At 39.9% G+C, this 21,127-nt stretch overlaps 1 protein-coding gene across 7 annotated transcripts in view; it reads left to right on the plus strand.

Moving 5' to 3' along the window:
* LOC137299906 (V-type proton ATPase 116 kDa subunit a 1) overlaps window positions 1–21,127 on the plus strand; it is a 73,418-nt gene that overhangs the window by 29,917 nt on the left and 22,374 nt on the right. For all 7 annotated transcript variants that reach the window (XM_067968897.1, XM_067968895.1, XM_067968902.1 and 4 more), the window contains exons 10-20: window positions 1,143–1,355; window positions 3,852–4,002; window positions 4,132–4,271; window positions 6,670–6,830; window positions 7,625–7,715; window positions 9,930–10,048; window positions 10,922–11,138; window positions 12,560–12,667; window positions 14,234–14,341; window positions 16,257–16,374; window positions 17,996–18,167. In XM_067968897.1, the coding sequence (XP_067824998.1) occupies window positions 1,143–1,355; window positions 3,852–4,002; window positions 4,132–4,271; window positions 6,670–6,830; window positions 7,625–7,715; window positions 9,930–10,048; window positions 10,922–11,138; window positions 12,560–12,667; window positions 14,234–14,341; window positions 16,257–16,374; window positions 17,996–18,167 (1,598 nt within the window). The remainder of the gene's footprint in view (window positions 1–1,142; window positions 1,356–3,851; window positions 4,003–4,131; window positions 4,272–6,669; window positions 6,831–7,624; window positions 7,716–9,929; window positions 10,049–10,921; window positions 11,139–12,559; window positions 12,668–14,233; window positions 14,342–16,256; window positions 16,375–17,995; window positions 18,168–21,127) is intronic.

The following is a 21,127-nucleotide window of genomic DNA, read 5'->3' on the forward strand; positions in this document are numbered from 1 at the left end:
TGCAGGTGCAGAATATTTGACAAAAGGTGTAATATTTAAATCCCACTTTTTTTTTTCTGCTGCCGCTCCCACGATTCAGCCCACTGGCGAGGCATTTGTATGTTTTGGTACACACCAACAATTAATCTGTCGACTTGTGTATGATAAAAGTTTAACCAATGTACTTCACAGGTGATTTCCCCCTTTCCCCCTCCACCCTCCATTTTAATAGGTATTGGGTTGTTTTTCAATGGAAAAGGTTGTTTGAAAACTCTAGATCTGTATGTTACTATCATGTCACCTTGCAGCTCAGCCATTTAAATATAGCATGTTTGCTTAAAATCTAAACTTCATAAAGAACTTCCTCTCATCAGCCAGTGGGTTTCTTCAGACATGCATATTTTGTGAGTGCCTTCCTTAGTTCTGTTAGGAACCTTAAAATCGAAGCCAGGCCGTTCGAGAGCAGTTAGGAAACTCTTCTCACAGAGTGGTAGAAGTATGCAACTCCTTCCCAGCTCAATGCTAGCTCAATTAATAATTTTAAATCTGAGATTTAGATTTTTGCTAGCCAAGACGCATGGATAGAGTTAGAATATAGATCAGCCATGATCTCCTTGAATGGTGGAACAGGCTTGAGGGGCTGAATGGCCTACTCTTGTTCCTATGTATCAACCACATGGAAATTTTAGAAAAACTTTGAGGACTGCAGGGGAATTTCTGTGTTTTTGAGTGTAAGTCAGTCAGATTATGATCAGCAATAAATATGGTAGTCAGTATTTGTGAATGTGATATTTTACCTAGTTAGAAGGCAAGATTTCTGTACTTAATTACCTGGTAAAAGATCCTGTTTTCCAAGAGCCATTGTACACCTTTCATTCTTTCAAAGAATACTTTACTCTTTGTCACTTTACTCTTTGAAACCAGCTTAGACTTTTTTTTGTTAGAGATAAGTGAAATGTCACTGCTCAGTTTCATTTCATTTTCAGGTGCTTCGGGTTTCTCTTCCTCCCCTGCCCTCCTCCTCTTCACCCCCCTCCCCCACCCCATTGGCGTAGCTGAGTTCTGCAACTCATTGTGTGGGGCAAATCCAGGCCTATTATTTTAGTGCAATGCACTAGTTCTGTAAATGTAAAACTGTTCAATAATTTCTTTTTCCTCTCCAGGTCTTAAATCAGACTGAAGATCATCGTCAGAGGGTTCTTCAGGCAGCTGCAAAAAATATTCGTGTATGGTTTATTAAAGTACGGAAAATGAAGGCCATCTATCACACCCTTAATCTCTGTAACATCGATGTCACACAGAAGTGTCTCATCGCTGAAGTCTGGTGTCCAGTTACTGACTTAGATTCAATTCAGTTTGCCCTCCGGAGGGGTACGGTAAGTGACCATTAATGCTAATACAAGTGAGCTTCTAAATTCAGAAATTTGTTTTGCATTAGGTCTGTGTGGCAGTTGACAGGCTTAATCTAAATGATTAAAATCCATGATAAAACACTCATAGATTCTGAAAGGAATGAGCTTGATTTGGCCTTTTCTCACTTCAGACTTTGTTCTTACTGGAACATTTTGTTAGCCATTTAAAATGTTATGACTAACAATTAGAACAACTATCTTCAAAGACGTATATATTTCTGGGTGAATTTTTGCATTTTTCAAGTGCTTCTGGTTTCTCTTTCTCTCCTGCTCTCCTCAACCCCCACCATTGGCTTAGTGACACCCTGGTGCATTCTTCACCCCCAGCACCTGCTCCCCTTCCGACGGCACCTTCCTGTGCAAGTGCAGGAGATGCAACATCTGTTCTTTCACCTCCTCCCTTCCCAGCATCTAGGGCCCCAAACACTCCTTCCAGGTGAAACAGCGATTTGCTTGTACTACTTTCAATTCAGAATATCGCTGCTCACGATGTGGCCTTCTCTACGTTGGAGGGACCAAAACGCAGATTGGGTGATCGCTCTGCTGAACACCTCCGTTCAGTCCACAAGCGTGACCCTGAGCTTCCGGATGCTTGCCATTTTAATTCTTTATCCCACACCCTCTCCTCTCTGCCTCCTGCACTGTTCCACTGAAACTCAACGGAAGCTTGAACAGCACTTCATCTTTTGATGGGGCACTTTACAACCTTCAGGACTCAACAGTGATTTCAATAACTTCAGACCATACCACTGCTCCCACTTTTTCAGACAGCAGGTGCTGGTAATGGTTCTGCTGTTGCCATTCACAGCTCCTCCAGACTCATCTTTTGTTTCTTGTCCCATTACCTTTGCCTTGCAAAGTCATGTAATCACTCCTGCCCTCCACCCCATCACAGACCTTTCCTTATGTTCTTTCCTCCCCCTCCCCTTTCCCTGGTTCTGCACTTGCTCAAAAACTGTTAAATCTTTACTTCTTTCAGTTCTGACGAAAGGGCATCGACCTGAAACGTTAACTCTTTTTCGTTCTCCACAGATGCTGCCTGCCTGAGTATTTCCAGCATTTTCTGCTTTTATTTCAGATTTCTATCATCTGCAGTATTTTTGATTGGCTTAGCTGAGTTCCTTCAACTGTCCAGTGTCTGAGCTCTGGATTTCCTTCTCTAAACCTCTTCACCTCTCCTCCTTTTTAAGACTCTCCTTAAAATCTACCTCGTTTTGAAGCTCTTGGTCACCTATCCTAATGTGTCCTTCTTTGGCTTGGTTTCAGTTTTTCTCTGATCACTCCCAAGTTACATATAGTTCAGCCAGATCCAAAGTAAGCGCCTCCACAATGCTGCAGCAACATGCCTTAATCCCTATCTCAGAAGTGCAACCCCTACTGCACTGGCATGAATTTTTCACTTTTCACATTAGCAGTCCATGTGGGTTTTGAGTGAAATTGATAATTTTGCATACTGGGCTGGCACCCACTAGAAACTATGTTGATGCTCCCCCAAATTCACCATTTTGATTTTTATGATCAGCAAAGAAAGAGGAGATCTTTATCTTGGCAGTCTAGCTAGATTTGAAAATGCTGACAACAAACAAGTTGACATTTTGGTTGTGAACCCTTCATCAGTTCTGACTTGTTGAATGTTTCCAGTTTTTGTTTCACAATTATAGCATCTGCAGTTTCTTGCTTTTTGTTTTAACTAGATTTGAGCCCATGTCCCAGAGGTGAATGGACTGTGATAACTCAGGCATGTTTATGCATTTTGGTAATAACACATTTTGAAATACTTAGCCCAGCAAATTTCACTTTGTATTTGGGAATTTTTCATTCCTGATTGATAAAGTTAGTGCTCTGTTAGCTAATGGGAGGAAAATACTTCATATGTTCATTGCTTATTGTCAAGTATTGTACAGGGCTAGAACTCAGTGTTGAGGAAATTGCCGCAGGTAGGAAGTAGTATTTATTGCAACAGGGCAGTGGTGTGTTTACAAGAAGTGGTGAAGAAAACAAAGATCTGACCGTATCAAGAGATGTCTACTGTTTTGAAGACTAATGTTGGTAGTGCTATGTTGGAAAATAGAATGGGTTTTTTTTTGTTCCTTTTCCCACTGCAGCTTCTAATCCCTACTCCTCTCTTCCCTCCCCTCTTGAGGAACAAATCTATGGTGCCATAAAGACATGTCAAAAGATTAAGGAAGTTCAGAAATTTTTACCCTGATTATACTCAGAAGCTGGAATACATTCGGTGCTTAACAGGCAGGAAGTGACTTGTTGGGCTTTCCATTTTAAATAACTGTCTTATTTATGTTCAGACTTTTACTTAACTTCTGAATGTTTGTAGTGGCATTAATTAGTGGCACTAAGAGAGCCACAACCTCCACACCTTTTTCCCCTGTTAGCTTCAGTTAGTGTAAATACATTTTGAAAAATCCTTCAAAATTACTTATTTCTGAAGTTTATTTTGTTCAGGAACGTAGTGGATCCACAGTCCCATCCATCTTGAACAGGATGCAAACCAGTCAGACTCCACCAACTTACAACAAGACCAACAAATTTACTTATGGCTTTCAAAACATCGTGGATGCATATGGAATTGGAACTTACAGGGAAATTAATCCTGGTAAGAAACTACATTGAGCAGACATTGTTTCATATCAAATCATCTGTTTTTCCTAAAACTTGCCTTATTGAATTATTTTTTAGAAAAGCCTGCTAATTGATTCTAATGGCTGTATTTCTTCTTCCACAGCTCCATATACAATTATAACCTTCCCTTTCCTCTTCGCTGTAATGTTTGGGGATTTTGGCCATGGGATCCTGCTGACTGCATTTGCTGTGTGGATGGTATTGAGAGAGAGCCGCATACTGTCCCAGAAAAGTGAAAATGAGGTATCTTTTATATTAATGGTGGCCAATTCCAGATCTGCAACTTTTTAGAAGGGCATATGTGTGATTTTTGTGGCCTGGAAAGTGTGATAGTAATTTCTGATGTTGGATGTTCCTTGTAAGTGTTTTGAGCTATGTTTTCATCTGTTGGTCCAAGCTATAAACAGATCTATAAACTGAGATGAGGAGAAACTTCTTCACTCAGAGGGTAGTAGGTCTGTGGAATTTGCTGCCCCAGGAAACTGTGGAAGCTACATTAAATAAATTTAAAACAGAAATAGACAGTTTCCTAGAAGTAAGGGGAATTAGGGGCTACGGGGAGCGGGCAGGAAATTGGACACTAAGCTGAGTTCGGATCGGTCAAGGCCCTGTGGGTGGTGGAGCAGGCCCAGGGGCCGAGTGGCCGGGTCCTGCTCCTACTTCTTGTGTTCTTTAGATTTGAGGTTAGGATCAGATCAGCCATGATCTTATTAAATGGCGGAGCAGGCTCGAGGGGCCGATTGGCCTACTTCTGCTCCTATTTCTTGTGTTCTTATGTTCTTTTAAGGATACATTTTGATTTATATTTTAGATATCTGGATAATTGCTGACATATTTTGTTCTGCCTCCTTTCTTAAAGAAGGCATTGAAAGAAGGTGCTTAATGACTGCAAAATAAATAACTCTTAAAGCAATTTTTTTTTCTTAAAGCAGTTTTGTTTTAAATCCTATTTGCATGACTGCTTTATGTCGCCATTGTTCATCCAGAAGCTGACTCATTGGAGAGATGTAGGGAAGTCAGATTCATTGTGCTCAATTCATGACCAATGGAACTATTTTGTTTTGACATCAGTTTGAGATGTGTCTCTGGGTATTGTCAAAATGTAGCGCATAATGTGAACAAGTCTATTGAACCTGACATGGAGCTAAAGAGGACCTCAAATGATTATGCAATCCAAATGCACCCACATAACAGTTGTTCAGCTAAAGCTTGACAAGCTGGATTGAGTACAAAATATACTTGTGTATAAGATAACCCACGTACAAGATGACTTTCTCGTTTTCCTCCCCCCACCCCCATACATTCCACCCAAAAAATCCAAGGAAATTCATGACTGTCAGTCCACCAAAATTCTGACCTTCATGTTGGCTGGTATCCACAAATAATTTTTTTTCACTGTTCTATCTTATTTCAACCAGTGCCTTTTGTTACGTCTAGACTCGACTATTCCAATGCTCTTCTGGCTGGCCTCCCACCTTGCACCCTCTGTAAACTTGAGTTCATCCAAAACTCTGCTGCCCGTATCCTAACTCGCACCAAGTCCCGCTCACCCATCACCCCTGTGCTCGCTGACCTAAATTGGCTCCCCGTCCAGCAATGACACGCTCTTAAAATTCTCATCCTTGTTTTCAAATCCCTCCATGGCTTCGTCCCTCCCTATCTCTGTAACCTCCCCCAGGCCTACGACCCTCTGAGATCTCTGCGCGCCTCCAATTCTAGCCTCTTGCGCATCCCCGATTTTCATAACCCCACCATTGGCGGCCATGCAGTCAGCTGCCTAAGCTCTGGAATTCCCTCCCTAGACCTCTCCGCCCCTATAACCCTCTCTCCTCCTTTAAGACCCTCCTTAAAACCGGCCTCTTTGACCAAGCGTTTGGTCATCTGTCCTAATACCACCTTATGTGGCTCAGTATCAAATTTTGCATGATAATCGCTCCTGTGAAGCACCCTGGGATGTTTTACTACATTAAAGGCGCTACATAAATGAAGTTGTGCAACCAACTCAGCTGCTGTTCTGCTTCTCCAGCACTGTGATATTTAAATGTCTATTCTGCCTCCCATCTTCAGCCCTGGCTTCTGCTGCTGATTTTATATCTCCTCCCTTTATCTATCTTGTTGGCTTGTCTCCAATTTTTAAATCTGTAGCAGAGGCTTGGACTCTAATTGGGTATAAAAGTTGTCATTTGAAGATCACAGCACTGTCTGAGTGAAGTGGAGCAAAACTGATAGGAATACACTAGCATGGTGCTGCTGGTGGGTCCACCATCTCTGACAAAATTGTTTTGTTGGGAGAGAACCCTGAGGCTGGATATGACCGGCATGTAAAGCAATTCCATTTTAGCCCCAGAAAGGAATGTAAATTTCTAAACTTGTTGGTGAGCATTTACATTATTTAGAAATGTTGGGCAGGATTATCGATCTTGTATTTGAGCTAAATGAAGAAGCCAAGAAACCCCCATTATGTTGAGAATGGATAAGATTTTATTTTTAGGATTTTATTTCTAACAATAGGTTAATCCAATCCATTGAGTTTTTAAACCTAATGGTAAGATGTTCAATGTCATGGATTGGATGCAAACATTGTTGCAATTATGCAGTTTCAGCTGCTTTTTCTACTTTCTAATTAACCTTTAATCTATAGATTTTCAGCACTGTCTTCAGTGGCCGCTACATTATTTTACTCATGGGCATTTTCTCTGTGTACACGGGACTTATATACAATGACTGCTTTGCGAAGACTCTCAACATGTTTGGTTCATCGTGGAGTGTTAGAGCGATGTTTCATCCAATGGGAAACTGGACGTAAGTGCAGAAATAACATCAAGATTACCAAAATGTTGATTTTTTTTTAAATGACTTGTATGAATTTTTTGTTATAAAGTGAAGCATGTTCATGCTGGAAAATGTAACTTTATATTTCAAACATCCAGTGTCAACATCGAGCACACAGGTCAGGTATAGCATGATTAGATTCTTTTTCCAGTGTCCTATATCGAACTTGAAAGATGGATGCTGTAATTGTATCAATTAAAAGCGAGATTAACCTAAGATTAAGAAATCGCAATTGCATTTTTTTAGCTGCTTGACAGCCTTTAACAAAAGTCACCAATAGACTGCTCTTGCACATCTGTGATCGGATCAGAATGATATTGGCTGATAGCCGAGAGCAGCTCACCATTCTGCTCACTTGGTTGATAGTGCATGGCCCAAGTATCAGAAGTATAGGAATATTTAAAATATCTTCAAAAACCAGCGCTTGCACTGTTGCAGAAAAAAAATCCCCTCTGCGTAACTTCCACGATTAATGAGAGTTTAAAAAAAATTAATTGCCAAAGAATTAACGCAATAATTGCAAAAGTTAACTCCGATTAATTGACAGCCCTAGTGACAACACTTCAAGTAATTCATTGATGTGCTTTAGGACATCCTGAGGTAGTGAAAGGTGCTATATAAATGCAAGTCTTTTTCTTATTTCTTTGCTGGATGTACCCATTTTAGGAATTCTTCACACTCTGGCTTTAACATTGGTCAAGCAGAAATAACAACGATGTTGGTTTAGATTTAGTAATTGTAACGCAATTATCTTCTCTTTGTAGAGAGGATACCCTTCGAGGCAATCGAAATCTTCAGCTGGATCCTGCTCATCCCAAAGTCTTCAATGGGCCATATCCTTTTGGAATAGATCCTGTAAGTTAATTCTATGTTTTCTTTTAAATTTTCACGATGCGTAGAAAATAAAATGCAGTCTTGCATTTTTCTTAACTGTTTCTAGTTTGAGAAGTATAGGGCTAGAATCCTTAAACAATAATTTAGGCACCTGAATTGTAGTTCGGTTATATCTTTAACATTATTTACCTTTTGAATTAAATTACCTAAATTTTAACTTTGGTGTTTTTATTGAGTTAGTTTGCCTCTTTCATCCTTTGTGTTTTAATTGCAAGGATTGTCTTGATCCGGAATTCGGTTTGCAGCCTTGCAATGTCACAGTTTGGAGCATAAAGGTCCTGGAAGCAAATGTTCCAGTAAAATACATTTTTTAAACTTCAGACCAAACCTGTGCATCTCTCAGATTAAACTGGAGGAGGGCTTTATTGAGTAAGTGCAGAATGTTGATAGTACAGTATTATAAATTAGGGGTGTCCAAACTCTAGCATTTGGCAAACATGCCTGAGCCCTGGTAGTCTGGATGTTCTTAACACTGTTGCTTCCTTGGTGGATAAGTCTGAATCAGAAAACTGTTAGCGAATTCAGCAATGCTTTACGTGGCATTGACTGGTCATCAAATACAGTAAGCCTATTTAAGACCACAGAATAGCTGTGAGGCTTACCATGTTTGTCTGTTGTTGAAAATTCTAAATAATTGATATTAACCAAACCAATTACTCAATGGGCAACACATTGTTATGTTTGTCTTGGTGATCTGCACTCTTGTCTGCTGAAGTGTTCAGTGGTGCTGACATTGGTTCATAGTTCAGCTTGGCTTGGCTGGTAAAATCTTGCCTCAGTCAGAAGATTGTGGCTTGAAATCACGCTCTAGGACATGAGCACATTATGTAGAGTAAAAGCTTAGTGCACTACTGAGGCTTTGCTGGAAGTTCTATCCGCCAAATGAGAAATTAAACTGAGGTGGACATTTAAAGATCCAAGGGTATTGTTTGGAGAAGAGCAGAAATTCTCCTGACAGTATTTTCCCCTCAACTAACACCACCAAATGTAGATTAATTGTCATTCATCTCATTACTGTTTGTGGGATATTGTGCAAAATGTTGCATTTGCCAACAGTGACTGCACTTAAAAAAAAAAAATCATTTCTATGTGAAGCTTTTAGTGCCTTGAGATGTTAAGTGTTATTGAAAGAAATTTTGTTTCATTGAACTCTTCACAATAAGAATCTTTCTAAGTGGGAAGGGTAAAGTTTACCCTTGGAAGCACATCTGAAAATCAAGCATGTCAGAAGTGATGACGCTGTTAACTTAGTCTCACTTTAATTGCCGTCTTGCCCCATATCTTAACTAGAAATTCTAGAGACCAGCATAATAATAAGTCATTATAATAGGGAAAGTCAATCTAAAAGTCCCCGCTAGTATCCTGTATTTTAAACATGTTTAGTCAAACAGTATTAAAGAACAAAAGGTTGACTACGGTGTTTTTTTAAATGTTTAAAATACCTTGGAATTCATGTTGTGTAACCAGTTAGTGTATGGACAATGGCATTGTAAACTATGCAAATTATTTCTGGTTCTGCTTGCTTACCCTGCAGGGTTATATATCCATGTTCATTGAATCGGTTAGGAGTAAAAAGAGGTGAACATCTATCAGTTGAAAAGAACTGATGGAAAATAAAGCATAGCTGTTTCTGTGCCATTTCAAATACTTTTTTTTAAAGCAGCTGCCTTGGATTTTATTGGAGCCCATTGCTTCCAATATAAACTGTCAAGGCATGAAAAATATTTTCCCTGTAACAAAGTTATGGGCAGTTCATCTTTAATGGACATGGCCACTAGATCAGCCAGTAGGGAAGTTTAATCTTAAGAGTGAAATGAATTTTCTGTGCATACAGCAAAATCACACAAGATCAGTTCAGATGAAGAAGCTCCTTTAGCCCTCTGCCCAGTTGATCTCATTCTTTCAAAATAAACGAGACCTGGGTCCTGGCTCCAGGCACTCTTCCTGGTGACCAGTTCTAACTATTTATAATTTACAAGAAATACTTCCTGATATTTGTTTTGAAAGTTTAATTTCTGAAGATTATCGATTAATTGAGTAGCTTTGTTGGATAAATGGTACTTTGAGGCTAGGGCAGGGAAAACTGTTGGCTAATTTTTTGGCTGTTCGGTATTTCATTGTATTATGTTATGGTCTCAACCAAAAAGAACTTTGTAATCGTCTTTTTTTTCTTAGATATGGAATATTGCTACAAACAAACTCACGTTTCTCAACTCCTTCAAAATGAAGATGTCTGTGATTTTGGGTGTCGTCCATATGGTCTTTGGTGTTTCTCTCAGCCTCCTGAATCATATGTGAGTGTTTTCCTTAGCTGACTGAGTTCATAAATAAGGGATGGAGAAGTAGTTATTACCTGTTGACTAAGGTGTGAATTTTTGAAGCAAGCACCTGAAACTTGGAGCTCCTCCCCTTATTTTAAATGTTAGGTGGTCAGCACATTGTGTTTAATAGTGATGATTGGCATGTACAAATACTGACTCTGTTTGAGAGTAATACTTGCATTGTATAGGGCCAATTTCCTGAAACTGAAATCTGGCCCTCTGCTAGATTGCCCACTGCAGCAATATACAATCGGACAGTTAAATGAAGCTGTATCAGCTTGAGTCACAATAGCAAGCCTGAAGCTGCTACTGATGCAACTTTCAGAAGTTACAACATTGATGCTTCTAGAGAGGGTCGTGGTGGATTGGGGCTCTTCACAAAATTTCATTTAGGACTGGGAGAGGCACAGATTCTTTTTAAAAATAACTCAAATTACATATGTGCTGTATTGTGACAACTGAAATTTGAGAGTTAATTTGGGTCATCTGCAACAGAATATCAGAATATTAATCTGTTACTTTGGCTCTCTGATGTCAAGTTCAGATTTGACCAACCAAAGCCACAACTTGAAGCTCAACTCTACCTCTGCTGAAGACTGACAGGATGGCTTGTTCCTGTTGTCACCTACACATCAACTGTTCATGCTACTCTATCTCCCAGTCCAGTGTATTCAGGTTACTTTCCAGTGTTATCAATTAAATGAATTGTTAGGTACATTGGGAGGGAGAAACAATTTATGGGGTACTTGATCTAATTTTGCAACCAGTTGTAAATTAATGGCAAAGTCCTAAATTGTTGAATATTTCTCATTTTCATGCTGTCTGTTTTTCTCATTTTCTTCCTAGATATTTTAAAAAGCCACTGAACATCTATTTTAGCTTTATCCCTGAAATAGTTTTTATGTTATCTTTGTTTGGCTACCTTGTTATCCTCATTTTCTACAAGTGGTGCGCTTATGATGCTAGCACATCGAAAGAGGCTCCGAGTCTTCTCATCCACTTCATCAATATGTTCCTATTCACCTATAACGACAAAACCATGAATTATCTGTATAATGGACAGGTATGTAATTGCTTGGAGATGCCGATTATAGATGAAGGTGAAGAACACTTGGTCTAAACAGAAATATTACTCTACTTTGGTACTGCTCACTATTAATTTTAAGTTTCTCCACCCTCATTTAAAGTATTTTTTCAAATATAATTTTGCAGCCGAGAAGGCAGGCAGTTGATGCCCCCAGGTTTTAGTCACTAACGAGTACATGATTGAGCCGTGGTGACTAAGCCCTTTATCTGTCCTCCTTCCAATTTAAATATTTCTCTTTCTTTTCCTCCATCCATACCCAATGAATGTTTTCTTTAAAATTGCAGGACCAAACTTGTGTCCACTACCTCACACCGTATGAGAAACAATGCGATGTGCTACTATGCCATCCTTTTGTAAGCTCCCAGTTTCATAATTTTAATCCTTGCGTTGTCAGTCATTCATATTTTGCTTTGTTTTTCCCTCATCCACACTCCCATTCCCTCACATTCGCCCCCTTTCCATTGGGAAATTCAATGATTTCCCATTGGATTGATAACTGAGGGTCAGAAACCCAATATGTCCTTTCTTGTGCTGCTCAAAGTGCCAACACATTTCATTGTAAATACTGTAAAATCTGTTGTATTATTTGTTCTCATTTTCAAGCACTTGATGCAACTCGGGGTGGCACGATTTTACAGTAGTTCAGATATTGCAGTAGTTCAGACCTTTTTTTAGTTTTTGGGAGTCCATTGTTTAGGTTTGGTTTAATCAGAATTACTATATTTGACTTGTTCCTTTGGAGCCTTATTCCTCCTAGTAATTTCTCAAATTGTTCATTATAGGATTCTTGCATAAAGCCTTCTGTAGATTTGAAAGTTCTACTAGTGGTGAACCTTTACCAAAATCCAGTCCAACATTTGCATTTTTTTTTTTCATTTTTGTGATCCTTGGACATGGTGAGGCTGTGAAAACTCATGTTATTATAAAGTGGATTTGCAGTGGATCAATGCCAATACAGCTGTGGTACATACAATCGTAATCTGGTACTGTTTTTTTTTTTCCCCCCCCTCTTTCTCCCCACTCCCCCGGCCATCGTTTCAGGTCTCCTCATGAGCCACTTCTTCCCGAGCCCTTCCAAATGGTCTGAGTGGTCTCCAGGTGGTGATTTAAAGTGGCCCAGGGTTGCGCCTCTGATATTTTAACCTCCTGTTCCTTGTGGAATATGCCAAAGAAATCAGTAGCTTTCAGTCTTGTGTAAAACTGCATTGAGCTACTTCATACAACAGCAGATTGATACGCCTGCCCAAAAGGTTGAAACAAAATTTAACACTTTCCTGACTTTTGTCTTTTTCCCCCTCTCCACCAAATATACACTAATTGAAAAACTTGCCAAGTTTTTAACTGTTTGCCTTCACCAGATTGAAGTAATACATCAGGTTTTCTATTTTTGTTAACAGCGAGGTCTGCAGTCCTTCTTGGTGATTGTAGCTCTGCTGTGTATTCCATGTATGCTTGTGGTGAAACCATTGGTGCTACGTCGTCAGTATTTGAGGAGAAAGCATTTGGTGAGTCTTTTTTTTAACTTTCTGAATTCAAATGTTTGTTTCTACGTACTGGAGATGGCAGAAATTGTAGTTCAGTGCAATACTACACTGTCCTTTCAGCTCTGGGGCCTGGATTTGAATTCAGCCAGGACGAATGAAATAAAAATCCCTTTCGTTGTTAGCTGTAATGCTCCTACATTAGATTAGTGTAGGCAGCCACAACCTAGTTAATCGTCAACATGGACCCATAATGCCAAAGTGCCCCTAATTGACTACTAATTGGCAATCTGTTAAATACAATAAGTAAGGCTGGTGAAGGAAAGGGAAAAGTTGTCGGTATGCTCTTAGGATAAGGCATGGGCATATTGGGTACAATAGAGGAAGCATTATGGTCTCTCATGGTCATTACTTTGCACACAAGCTGAAGGTGCTTGATATAGACAGCGAGTTGAAAAGTGTTCAGTTTTTTAGTGCAGACATCCCTCGCTTTGAACATAAATGCAAATAAAAATTATTGTAGCTATCTTGGAAAGATATCTTGCAAAATTCTATTTGGGAGAAGGATTTATTGAGTTCTGCTATCATGACTCATGTTTTTTTGTTTTGCGTTGCATAACTTTTACTTTTTGGGGAATATTTGCTTGTTACAATGAGGGATGTTGATGCTTAGAGATTGAACACTTTCCCATTATGCGAAACTGGTGTTGGCATCTCTGCATCAAGCTCTCTCAGGATTTAGCTAGGTGCACAGTAAAACTCTTAAAATGTGCATTGACTACAAAAGCATGCTTCCTGCTATGCTACTGTGAATTTTTCTATTTTTCCACATCAGCCATCTTAATGGCGCATCTCTCTTTGCTCTCTTTCTCCTTGCTCACTTTCCCCTCTTTTTTCTTTCTTCTGCCTTACCTGTTTCTGTCTCTGCCTCTGCCTTTCCTGTCTCTGTCTCTGCCTTTCTCTTCAAGCTACTTAATATCCCCTTTCCCATGTCCACTGCTGACACTCATTGAAGGCTCTCACACTTGGGCAAGGTCCCAAAGGGAGCCCAATGCATGTGGAATTGTTTTCCATTAAGGTCTTTGCAAAGAGAGAAATTTCACAGAGAAAACATGAGAAAAAAAAAACAAAAGGTTATGTATGTGCTGACCAAATCTTCATGCTGAGAGAAATGATTGAAAAGTGCTGGGAGCATGGGAAATATTTGTATTGTCACAGACTATATTAGGAATGAAGCAATGGAAAATAGAGACAGCAAAGGTGTTAAGTTTGAAGAGGTATGGGTACACCATCATGAAAACTAAGGAGTTGGGTGCTGAAGAAAATAATTAGAGGCTCAACATCAGCTTCCGAAAGGTCAAGATTATGCTTGTAGTATAAGAAGGAGCACCGAAAGATGAACGAAGATTGAAGACAATGAGGTAGATGAATATATACGGCAAGTATGGTTATGAGAACTGTTTTTTAAAAAAAAAGAAATGGTTATGTCTGTATGCAGTTGTGTGCATCGTGGAAGGATTAATTAACCCCCACTGAAAGTCTCATTCTGTATTTGATCTTTACCATCTTTCACAATGTGTGTTTTTATAGGGGACACATAACTTTGGTGGAATAAGAGTTGGGAATGGACCAACTGAAGAGGATGCTGAAATAATCCAACATGATCAGCTTGATACCCATTCAGAAGATGGGGAGGAAGTAAGTACTCTACAGTACATTAACTGGAGCTTGCTTTGTGAGTAGAATTGTAGTGTGTTTCTGCATTGAGTAGCAGCTGTGAGGGTGCTAATCTTTTGCCTATAGTGTTCCTGTAGCTTGAAGTTGGTTTCTATCTGGCTTGCTCTCCATTTTGTACTTTCTTGGTGAGTTTAATGATTCACCTTGGTCCATGGACATCTCAGTGGGGACAGGCACTACCTGTTCTTGGTCAGTCTCTCCGTGCTGAGTCTTCTCCCTTCTCCAAGGTTGGAAGAGCCTGGCAAACCTCATCATGAGTGTCACCCAGGACTAGGATGCCGTTCTATTTGTTTAAGGCATGTTATGTGACTCCTAACTTGAAAATCTAGATCCAGAATATTTAGGGTATCTAAGTGATAGCTGAAATATATTGTAAATAATATAATTTCTGAATATTTACTAATGCTGATTTGGGTGGGACTTGTGTGATTCAGCTCTGATGTAATTTTTTTTTGTTTCGTTGAATATATTAGAATATTAAGAGTTGCAACCCCATTTTGAATGCTGTATAATCTTCCTTTTGGCTTTTCATGAATAAGTATAACTATAATGACCCTTTGTTGTACTTTTGGGTTATTTTGTTATTTTAAGCCCCACTTCTGTTGCAAGGTCTGATGTCTCTAGTGGGATTTAGTGATTGTCAATTTTGAGATTTTTTTTTCCATATTGTTTCCATAAGATAAAACTCTTTTTAATTTTTGCTTTAACTTTTTTTTAAAGACCGGGAACTATTGGTTCTACAGTCATGCGAACTACCCAAATGGTCTTAAGTAAATCCTGGTGTGCTAATTGAGTGAATTAAATTTATGGTTTTTTGCATATCTATTTTCCAAACAAATAGGGAATGTGCTTCTCGTATATTGTGCATGCATTTTGACACCTTACTAACTATGCGTTGACATTCTCATTGCATTTAACTGCATTAAATATGTAATTTTTTTTGCAAGCCTACTGTGGAAGAATTGGTAAGGCTGAGTGCTGTGCTCATTGCATGTTTGTGAGTGCCTGTCTGTGTCCTTCTGTTTATTTCATTATCCATTTACATAGCTTGTGCTTAGTAGCTTTTTAATTGTATAAATTCCTTAATAATTTTATGCCATATATTGATTGTCGTTCAAGAAATTCTGAATTTAAGCAGTAAGGTTTCATGCTGTAAAGGTGATTAGACACTTCCAACCCACTGCTAATATTGCTCTGTAGCAGATGCGAGAACAGGCTAAGGTGATCAGTTTTCTGTTTTTTTTTCCTCAGTCTCTTTGGGAATGTCACAACTGCGTTCTTTTCTGTTGAACTTGTGTTTATAATCTTCACGCTTTTCTTTTCCCTAAAACAAGGCTGCAAGAGGCAGGGTGGTGCAATCTGTCATCGTGCTTTCGTTGCACTCTAGGATCATGTTTGAATCCAACCCAAACTTTCTGGTGGCTATAAGGGTCTTGAGTGAATTGACTTTGGGCAGTCTCAGCACACTTTCAAATGAGTGTCTACAGCATAAAATCATGTATAAGTTGTCAATTTAATGCAGATGAGTCAAAGATGGCTGATGTGAAAAATGTTGCTCAAGTTCAGTAGGGTCGGGATTGAAGCATGTTGGGCAGTGTAGAAAGAATTTAATTTCCATTTTACCCTGTGATGTCTCTGACCTGAATGTACAATGTCTAAAAGCGTTTCATTTCCATCAATGATGCTCCTCAAAGCTCAGTTCAGTTTTTCAAAATTCAAAGCAAAATAAGTGAATAATTTTGCACATTTTATATGCTTTTTGTGTCCCAATAATACTTTTCTAGTTATGTTTTGGCAAAGCAATATGTGACTACAGTTTTATGTTCTATTTTATTTCACATTGAGACCCCTCGTTTCTTTCATCTGTTGCTTGCAGTTTAACTTTGGTGATGTTGCAGTACATCAGGCCATCCATACCATTGAGTACTGCTTGGGATGTGTTTCTAACACTGCCTCCTACTTGCGATTGTGGGCGCTCAGTCTGGCTCACGCACGTAAGTATGACATAGGTGCTCGTTTATTAGGAGTGCTTTCTATATGACTAATGGACTGTGCTACTAGTAGATGAGATGGATTTTCCAAACATGAGTGCTATGTTTATATATGCTTAAATTCCTGGTGTGTAGCCATATTCCATGGGTGCAAACAGCAATGAGATGGATTCCAGTTAATCAGTGGTGGTGTTTGAGAGAGGAATGTTTCCCAAAATACTGGGAGAATTCCCCACACTTTGAATAGTGCCATTGGATTTTTAATGTCTGCTTCAACCAGTCTCGTGTCTCTTGTGGCACTTCAGACAGCACAGAATGCCTTTGTACTGCACTGGAATGTTAACCTAGGTTTTAAAAAAAATCCTGAACCAGTGAATACTACAGGTGCAGTGCAGTACAGCACATTTAAAAAGTGCTTGGATGTGCACTTGAAGTGCCATAACCTACAAGGCAAAGAACTGGAAAGTAGGATTAGACTGGATGGTTCTTTTTCGGCTGCCACAGACACGATGGGCCGAATGGCGGCCTCCTGTGTCGTAAATTTCTGATTGTTGTCCCTTGTAAACATCAGCTGACATGCACACTTTTGGCTGAAACAACTTTTAGAAAAAACCTTAAATTCAAATAAAACTGTATTGAGTGATACCAGGAGTAAATTCAAGTTTGAAATTTAACCTTTGGTGACCTTTATAAAACATGTCTCCACTTGTCTCTCCCACTGTTTGGTATCTGAATCTCTTGATTGGATTATAGCTCCCAGGTTTTCATTTTATTGTTGCTTGCTGAGACTTCATTACATATTGTACTGCAGTTCTAGCTTAATTGGCTTAATAGTTGCATAAAATTAGCCTGTTTTACACTGAGATTCTCCTTTTTGAAAGTTTTTTTTAAGTAGCCTGTTAATCTAATGAATGACCATTCAATGGTGGTTTTTTTATCTTCTGTCCTGTGGTCATTCTTCCCTTACCCTTTGCTCAATGAGATGACTCATGCTGGGGTTTAGTCCTACAAGCAGAACCCTGTGTTATCTCATCCAAGTCACTGTTCTTCACCGGAGCCTGGACAGTGAGTAGTCGGCTACGAGTTTAGGTGTCCTCACAGCCGAGCCTGATCCTGTCCTTCTCTTGCACCTGAGCATGCATGCTCCCAGCAGGCATTGAAGTGAGAATTGTGCCTGCACTTTTTTTTTCTCCAAATAATTTTTTCATGTTGAGTTGTACAAGATTTAGACACTTTCTCAGGCTGAGTACAACATGGAATAACAGAATATGTGCTGCCTTGCAGATACACGCATTGAAGATCTCAAAAACTTACAATGTGAAAAAAAAATTATGGAGCAATGTAGTATCTCCTATACATAATGTGATTTTTCTTTTTCTGTAATTTACCACTAAAAATAATCAGGTAACACGGTGTATACTGCACTCTAAAATATATTCTTTTAAGGCCCAGGACTGGGTGCCCCATAAGCTGCTTTGGAAGTATGGAAAATACACTGACTCCCATTGTGCGCACATCCTAGGTTCTGAATAGAAAGCCAGCTGATGTTTATCAGACCTTTTCAGCTGTGTTAAAACAAATCTGTGAAATTAATGAATTTAAACTGTGTATTTGTCTGTTTCAGAGCTATCTGAAGTGTTGTGGACTATGGTTATGCACCTTGGACTATCAGTAAACAACTTTGGTGGATCTTTTCTCCTCTTCTTCATATTTGCTGCCTTTGCTGTGCTGACAATAGCAATTCTTCTCATCATGGAGGGTCTTTCTGCATTTCTGCATGCTCTTCGTTTGCACTGGTAAGAAAAGAGATTAATCTCCAAAATTTTCTGCATCTGATGGGAGTTGCCATATTCTGTGAAGGTTTAAACAGATGCTTTAACCCATGTTGTCTGAATGACTGACCAAATGCAATGCGTGGTATGATATTGAGCCATGCACATCACGGAGGTTCTGTGTTCAACCCATGTTCTGTGCTGAATTGCTATATCTAAGGCAGAGCAATAGGGGATACTATATTTGGCCACTTATGCCCCTAGTCCAGGGGAAAAAAACAGCTGGGATCCATACAGCAATCAGCAACTTGCATTTATACAGCACCTTTTAATGTAAAACAAAATACCAAGGCACTTCATGGAGGTGTAATCAGACAATCAGTGTCAAGTTACCCCTGGTGGAAAGTGCCTATGCATGAATGTAGGTTGAGGATTGAATTCTGCTTGGCTGTTGTTGCCCCACACTTGAATAGTTAGTTGCTGCTGACAGTCTGGATTCACTGGTGAATGTGCCAGCAAGCTGCAGGCATTTGGGGATCCATACCCCAACATTAATTAGTGCCTTCAGAAGACAATGGATGAAAATCATTCAAGGGAAAATAAATGTGCATACAGGAGTACAGATGAACATCTGAAGTTTGGCTCTGGGGGCATTTCAGATGGACCATAATCGAAGTCTGACGAGAGATTTTGTTTTTTTCAAAACTGATTTGATTCTTCAAAGTTCTTTGCGCAAACCTTCATAAATCAACAATGATGGGAATTAAACATACAAATCTATAACATTACGGATGCATTGGGCAGTTTGGATGTGAAAATAAAGGTGCAAATCGAACAGAAACTTCCGGCAACTGCACGTGCGCAGTTAAGTGTGGAAATGCGGAAGTTGCTGTTTGAGATGCCCTGCTCCTCCAAAAGCCAGGCAAAAACTGCATCTCGCTGGCTGACTCACCATTCAAATGTGCTGAAATTCCTGTACTAAAAGAGACAGCCTGAACTCGCCAAAAAAAGTTAGGACGTGTCTATTTCAGTGTAAGTATGCTTTTAAAAGCGTGGTAAGTCTTAATTACTGCCAAATAACCTCTGGCACTGAAAATTAACTTTTACAAGTGGAGTCTTATTCCTTCAGGTGTTAATTATTGTTGGACAATTTTTAGAAAAAAATTATTTTTTTCTTTGTCTCTTTTATCTGTCTCTTAATTCAATCTACACTTTCCTCTCTTTTATTTACTGTACCTGATTTGACATTAAATTCACTATTCTAACTTACACTTCCTGTTTCAGTTTTTGTGCTGTTCATTGGCGATTCTTCAATTTGATTGGTTATGGAGATACACAGCTGCTTGCCCTGTTCAGACATGTCCCAGATGCCCTGTAATGCCCACGCCATTTGACTGTCCCATTGATAGCAACTTGCCGTGCAAAAGCACATAGGAAGTCTACAGGCAAGTGCAAGCCGTTTGTTAGCCGCTCACACAGCAAAATCCGGCCCATTATCACTAATTTAACAAATGGATGTAATTCTTTGTCTGACAACTTGGTTTGTATTTGAGTGGGTGCAATAGCTTAGAATTTTCAATTTTAACTTATAGTAAGTGTTCAGTTCCATTCTGCAACATGAAGCAGCCCATGCCAGCCTACAGCAGGACCTGGACATCATCCAGGTTTGGTCTAGCAAATAACAGATAATATTCATGGCACGCAATTACCAGGCAGTGACCATCTCCAACAAGAAAAGGCCCCAACCTCCCTTTGACCTTCAGCAGCACCACAATTGCTGAGTTTCCCCCACCACCAATGTCCTGGAGTCGTCATTGACTATTCGACAGCACCTCCCAAACCCGCGACCTCTACCACCTAGAAGGACAAGGGCAGCAGGTGCAGGGGGACAACACCACCTACATGTTCCCCTCCAAGCCACACCATCCTGCCTTGGAAATATATCGCCATTCCTTCATCGTCGCTGGGTCAAAATCCTGGAACTCCCTACCTAACAGCACTGTGGGAGACCCTTCACCACACTGACTGCAGTGGTTGAAGAAGGTGGCTCACCGCCACCTTAAGTGCAATTAGGGATGGGCAATGAATGCTGGCCCTGCCAAGGACGCTCCCATCCCATGAATGAATTTTTTTTTAAAAATGATTAACTGCACAAACCATATCAATAAAAGCAGGGCAGAGGCTCAGTACTGTATGAAAAGTGGCTCACCACTTGATCCCTGAAAGCCCCTCCAACCTCTTTAAAGCTCAAGTCAGGAGTGGGTTGGAATATTCACCACTCGCCTGGATGTATGCAGCAACAACAAGCTCAACACCAGTACCGAGCAGTCTGCTTAACCGGTACTGCTGCCACTGGAGTCAATATCCACCCCCTGCATTATCTGTGCACTGTGGCCGTTGTATGTAATGTCTACAGGATGCACTGCAGCAACTCAACATGGTTACTTTGACAACCTCTCCCTCCAGAAAGTTGCACAGGGCTACCTGCATGCTAAACACCAAAAGCAGCAGAACTAAAGTCTTGCAACCAACGGAAACGAGCAAAACTCTGTAGCCCTACCACATCCTGTTGATGACAAACGGGAGGAGGAGGCTGCATGAATATCCCCATCCTCAACCATGATGGAGCCTAGCACGTGAGTGCGATAGATGAGGTTGTTAGTTGATGCTACTCTGCCTCCTGAGGTTCTCGCCATCGTAGATATCAGTCTAGTCAATTCGGTTCACTCCACATGAAATTAAGAAGTGGCTGAATGTATTGGACACAGTAAAGGCACTGGGCCCTGATGGTGTCCTAGATTATAGTGCTGAAGATCTGTGCATCAGAGCTAGCTGTTCCATTACAGCTATGATACTGGCATCTACCCGACCATATGGAACGTTGCCCAGGTATGTTCTAGCCACAAAAAACAGGATAAATCTAACCTGGCTAACTGTCTCCCAAAGTAGAATTGCTACTGTTGGCTTCCAAAGGACATTTGCAA

The sequence above is a fragment of the Heptranchias perlo genome, chromosome 30 (assembly GCF_035084215.1).
Source record: "Heptranchias perlo isolate sHepPer1 chromosome 30, sHepPer1.hap1, whole genome shotgun sequence".
Classification (NCBI taxonomy): Eukaryota; Metazoa; Chordata; class Chondrichthyes; order Hexanchiformes; family Hexanchidae; genus Heptranchias; species Heptranchias perlo.